Source organism: Oryzias melastigma, unplaced genomic scaffold (assembly GCF_002922805.2).
Source record: "Oryzias melastigma strain HK-1 unplaced genomic scaffold, ASM292280v2 sc01898, whole genome shotgun sequence".
In the NCBI taxonomy this organism is placed as follows: domain Eukaryota; kingdom Metazoa; phylum Chordata; class Actinopteri; order Beloniformes; family Adrianichthyidae; genus Oryzias; species Oryzias melastigma.
In genome coordinates this window covers 1-6,206 of record NW_023418477.1, presented here as the reverse complement: position 1 = coordinate 6,206, position 6,206 = coordinate 1, and the positions used below count along the sequence as shown (strand labels likewise).

The window sequence follows — 6,206 nt, the reverse complement described above, 5'->3', positions numbered from 1 at the left end:
TCTTAGCTTAACTCAAAATTAGCCATAATAACCTAATTAGATGCAAAATTAGCCAAAAGCTAACACGTTGTTAATATGTTAGCTTAACTCAAAATTAGCTTAAAAACCCTAAGAAGTTGCCAAATTAGCCAAAAAAGCTAACACGTTGTTAATATGTTAGCTTAACTCAAAATTAGCTTAAAAAACCTAAGAAGTTGCCAAATTAGCCAAAAAAGCTAACACGTTTCTAATATGTTAGCTTAACTCAAAATTAGCCATAAAAACCTGAGAAGTTGCCAAATTAGCCAAAAAAGCTAACACATTGCTAATATGTTAGCTTAACTCAAAATTAGCCATAAAAACCTGAGAAGTTGCCAAATTAGCCAAAAAAGCTAACAAATTGTTATATGTTAGCTTAACTCAAAATTAGCCTCAAGAAACCTCATTATTATTAATGTCCTTAACCTTCTTTTCCCTTTTTATTTTTCTTTCTGTACGTACTTGTTCCCTCCGCTAAGCTGGTGTCCATCAGCGCAGGAAGAGCCGCCTCACAAGCGGCCGTCTTGTTCCTGTCGCGCTCCCTCTCCTTCCCCGTGGACGAGGCGTCCCCGGCTCGCCTCTGCCTGTTCTTCTGGGCCTCCATGGCTTTGAGTTTGCGGGCGTGCTTGTGGCCTTTATAGTGAGCCTCTGCTTGGTTCTGCAGAGGAAATGAGAGAAAACCCGTGTTAAAAAGGACGACTCGGGAGCCGATTCAGAACATTATCTCCCGGAAAGTCAGGAGCCCACGTGCAATAAATGCTAAAATGCACGGCAGAATATTTGCACTCGCACAGGCATCCAGGAGAGGGTCTGTTTCCACCTGATAACAGCACTGGCACACCGGGAGGCCAGAGGTATAATTGCATGTGTAATATGCAACAAGAGAGAGGATTCCATCTCTACAACTACTCTATTAATGAGCACTGTGAGAGTCTGCCTCTGCAAAACCCAGACCCATTTGGCAATACATACTAATGTTGCACACATTTGAGCGCACAAACACTGATTGAAGGCAAAACACATCCTGAATGACTGCACTGCAGCTACAAACACACTTATTTCCCTCTGGGCTAAATCATGGTTTACCTTTAGATTCTCTCCCCCCTCACAGTCCTGCTCAGTCCCACAACAAAGGCCCCGTTGTCGGAGCAAGCCAGGATATGTAAAAGCAAATCAATAGAGCGATCTCTCATTAAAAGCCTGGAATTGTTATTTGCTCATTTGAATTGAAATCCGTTGTTGTTGTTTTAAGGCGGAAATGATTATGTCGTTTATGCTGAGAGCAGGGGGACAGATGATGGATGGAGGATTACATTTTTGTCTTGGGAGTGATAAAGTGTGCTGCTGCTCCAAATAGGAAGCAGACTTTCCTTCAAAATTTAAAAAAATACGCAAACTCAATTGAGTAAAAACAGAAGTTACATTTAAGGATTTTTAATGAACACTAATAAAAATCATGTTTTTTGGTGGCATTATTTGCCAAATATGTCAAGAAAATAATTGCATTTTTGAGCATTTATTCAAATCATTTTGAATCAGGAACAGATAAAAAAATACAGTTTAAAAAAGTTTGTAGTTGTGACGTAAAAACTAAATGTGCGGGCCACAAGCTGATCCATGAACGTCTTTATTTTCCTTATCTGAGCTGGAATCTGGATCAAAACTGTACGGCTGGATAGCTCCAACACCAAAAACCAATTTTGTTGCACCGCTAATGCTAGCTTTAGCTTGCGAGGGGCTGTAAGCTAGCTAAAGAGAGTGTGTGGATGATGGGAAGAGTGGGCGGGCTTACTCTGCACCCACAACTGAGATGTGACTTTCTATTGAACTACTACCGCTCTGCAGAAACTATGTCTTACAACAATTACAGTATTTTTTGCGATTCGACCGTCTTGATCCCCATTGTGCTAAGTTGAAATCTCGTTTAGCAAATCATGCAGTTTGCTTCAAAAGGATTTCCACCATGTCTCCATAAATTTGAATAATCCCACTTTTTGGCAACAACAACCATACGTTAATTACCGGTGTCCTGGAAATTTTTTGTCTTTTTTTTAGTAACAGGAAGTCATATCATGCTAACAAAAAATGTTATGTTATTCACCTGAATTTAAGATATTTTAATGCTTAAGAGCTTATTTTAGTTCAATTAAATTTAAGACCTTTTAAAACTTTTCCTTGTTTGGTCTTGAATGGTGTTCACATTGGACTAGCAGGGATGGGCTTCTCTTTCTTTTTTTTTTTTTACTGTTTAGCACATGTTCTACACCTACAGTTGGAAGAGGATTCGTGCAAAATGTTGAGACAATTTTTTCTCCATTATTTTTCTTTCACAGCTCTATTCCGATATGGTTTCCTATAATTCAGTTTGGCCACAATGATTAAGCTCTCCTTTATGATCAATTTTCAGACAGTAAATTAAACGGGACGTCATCCATATGTCACAAAATCCAAGTCCCGGATTGGTCAAAGTTTCACCTGGCTTTACTTTCAATGTGTGTTCAACAGTCGTAGAAACTTGCATAGTGATGCATGAATCCAAGGGTTTTGAGTACTGAAGATTTAAGATTTAAGATGGGTGACTCCACCCACAAAAGCCGAAATTTGAAAATCAAGTCAGAGGGGTGGAGCTTATTGGGGGCAGGACTGTTATCATGACTGGAGCTGTAGATCATGACGTGAGACTTAAATGGTTTAACTAATCACAAAATTCAAATGTAATACCTTGATTCATCCTTTAGAGGGCAGCACACAGGATGGTTTCTGACTATATTTTCAAGAAGTTTATTTTAATTTGACAAAAAAACAGGCAGCACTTTTAATGCCTCATTTCTAGAAGTCAACGGACAAAAAAAAAAACTTAATTTAGTGTTTGGTTACCCTTTAAGGATCTGTAGCCCACCTGAAAAAAGGATAGAATTTACAACAAACTTAATTAAAAAATATATATATATATCAATATTACTGCCTGAACAGTTTTTATTTGAGAGGAACAAAACAGTCTGACTGAAACACCAGAAGCTTTCTGAAGTGCTAACTGCGCGCACTTAGTGACCCGAGCGGTTTGTTACAGCAGAGACCTCTTCATAATGTAGCTGTCAAAGCATCTGTAAAAACAACTCAGCATGCTGCAGTGCAAAGGCTTCTCCGAACGGCCCGATCTAAGCGTTTCAGACAGCAGACTCCTCATCTGTATTCACTCCACCCATGCTGAGGGTGGAAGGTTTGAAACAAGCCTGGGCTTCACCGCTGCAGCCACACAGGGACGCTTCAGAACGATTGATGGATACAAATGTGTATCAAACAAATTCAGAGAATGTGGACGCTATAAAGAAGTATAAAATATCACAACAATTGTTTTTCCTTTTTTAGGAATAAATACATTGTGTGAGGAAAATCCTCTTTTTTGAGTCTTTAACATGTATTTGTGGAATTTTTGATCAAATGTCATAAGAAATGATTTAGTTTTTGCATTTCTGAGTTTTTCTCCTTTAAATTTCTGTCAATCAAACTGTCACAGACAGATCCTGTTTGGATGAATGATCTTCTTTCCATCACAACAGAATCAGGATTTTGGAGGAAGTTCTGTCCATGAAGATCTTCACTTCCTCATTCCAGCTGACATCCGGATCAAAAGATACGGCTGGACATTACCGATGCTTGTAATTTTGTGGTAGCAGCAGTGAAGATTTACGCTAGCAAGACAGAGGGGCATCAACTCAGCTCCAGAAGCCACGCCCCCTCAGAGGAGTTTTTGGAAACAGGTTTCAGATCAGCATGAAAAATGGCTTTTTAAGATATTTAGGTTGTGGGATTTTGGTTAAAAACTTCATAATTAAAATTGTCATATGACTTTAACCCTTTACCTGCCTACTCAACCGAATGGTGGGAAACTTTTAGAAAATATGCTGTTAAAAATATTGATTGTTTGTATTACTCCCTAAAGTATGGAGTCCTAAAGAGGAATTTGAAGAAAAAAATGGAAGTATTTTTTTCCCGAAAAAATTCAAATAAAAAAAATAAACTATTCTGGTTGGTAATGTATGCACATCACATAGGTGAGAGTCAATTAGTAACCAGAGCATTTTTTTAAATTTGATTTTTAGAAAAAAAAAACAATTAATATCTGGTGTGCATCAGTTACTAACCAAAAAAATTGATAAACTTTTATAACTTTAATTTTTAGAAAAAAAAACTTTTGTTTTACTTCATTTTTTAAAGGAACGCCTAAATATTTTTAGAAAAAAAACTTTTTTTTTTCTTCATTTTTTTTACTTTGATGCCCCTTTAGGGGTTACATACCAAGGGAATAAGCAGCGGAAAAAAAAATCATTTTTTCCGTGTTTCTTTTTTTTTGTTTGTTTGTTTCTTTTTTGAGGTAGTTAAAAAGTTAAAGGGTTACCAAACAGGGGAGTTGGAGGCTGGCTCCGCCCACAGCCGAAATTTGAAAATCCAGTCAGAGGGGCGGGGCTTGGGGCTGGACCGTTATCATTACTGGAGCTGAAGGTCATGACGTCAAACTTCTGAAATTTACATGACAAAATCCAACTGTAATACCTTGATTAAACCTTTAGGGGGCAGCACATAGACGACTTTTGACTATATTTTCAAGAATTAAACACATTTATTTTAATTTATCAAAATTTTATCAAAAATTTGGCAATGACAGCACTTTTAAAGCCCCATTTATAGAGATCAACAGTCAAAAAAAGTTGATTTATGGTGTTTGGTTACCCTTTAAATGCAAAATCTTTGATCAACCAAATTTTTTAGCTTTTTATTCTTGAAAAAAATCAGTCATTGCATGATGGAAATGTGTGCACGGATTGTTCAAGCTTTTCTAACTTCTGTCTGTTTCCACTTCATTATGAGGAAGGAGGAGATGGAGGCGGGGCCTAGAAAGTACCACGTTTCTTGACAAATCATATGTTTTTCCCTAATGGAAACACAGTTAATTGGATTTCTGCGAATAAATGTTACTTTAAATGACTTGATGTGACACCGAGCATTCCAGCTAGGCTTTCTTATTCTCCCCTTTAAGAATTATGCATGAGTCATATTTTTTTTTTTTCGTCTCATATCTGAGCACGCTTTAATAAAGGTGCATGAAGGGGTTGGGAGGGTTCGTGCTCTCTAAGAGACAGCTAAAGCTAGAGTCAACATGACAGTCCTCTTTAAGTTGCAGGCAGAGAATGGGATTTGCTTTCGTGTGCAGAGAGCACGTCTCCCCCGGCTCCCGGTCTCCGGTGCTTCACACCTTCTTTGAAGATGAAGTCCAAATAAAAAGCGTGTTCCTCTGTGTGTGTGTTTAACTGCTCCCAGACTGAGGATTCCTTGAGGCTTTTTGAACTATTATTCCTTTGTTTCATATGAATATGCATGAAATGTCAGAGGATTTTTCTATAGGTTTGCATGTCTGTTGCAGAGAGGATGACACAAACAGAATGGGGGAGATGAGGCTGCTGCCTCCTGCTGCGGCTGCTGATTGTTTTTGCACTTTGGAGATAAACGGAAAGCTTTCCCTGCTGTCTAATTCCTCACCACAACGTCTCACAGACAGATTTCAGAGATTTTACAGTGAAATAAATAAAGGTTACAGAAAAAAAGCATTTTGTTATATTGAATTTCCAGCCTCTTTCTTCTTAAACTACATTTTTCAGATGAGAAGATCGGGGTGATTGCAGGAGGAACCACACAACCCAAAGCGGCCTGCTACAGAACGCTTTCATCCTGTTTGTTACATAACCCGAAATGTTCTCGCTTCTCCATCTGAAATCTGTCTTACCGTGGAGTTAAAACGGAGGTGGCAAATGTTGCAGGAGATGATCTGTTTCTTCTTGAGGGGCTGAGGGACTCCAAACGTGTGGTTGATCACCGCCTTCTGGACAGGGTCCATCTGAGAGACAAATGACCAACAGAAGCAGCGTGAGCCGGAGATGCAAGTTTGCCTCAAGCGGGAAGGAATTCCTTCAAAACAAAAGTTGTAGACTTTCTTTAAAACTCACTCCAATGATTTCTGAACATGTTCTTGTGGTATTTTTGTAATGATGGAAGAGAAATCTTAGAAAAATTAAGCTTAAAATTACACTATTTTATTTCTTTGTTCAAATCCTTGTGAATCAGGAGCAGACAAAAAAAATGCAGTTGAAAAAATCCTATTGCATGTACATGTGCGAAACGGCTAATTATAA

General features: G+C 38.2%; 1 protein-coding gene across 1 annotated transcript; it reads right to left on the bottom strand.

The window, feature by feature from the left end:
• Window positions 1-439: 439 nt before the first annotated feature.
• LOC112138351 (zinc finger protein 385C-like) lies at window positions 440-6,029 on the bottom strand. Its single transcript, XM_024260907.2, has 2 exons — window positions 5,801-6,029; window positions 440-676 (listed from the first exon to the last, which is right to left on the bottom strand). The coding sequence occupies exons 1-2, from the start codon at window positions 5,909-5,911 to the stop codon at window positions 440-442; spliced, it is 348 nt and encodes a 115-aa protein (XP_024116675.2). The 5' UTR covers window positions 5,912-6,029.
• Window positions 6,030-6,206: the final 177 nt, after the last annotated feature.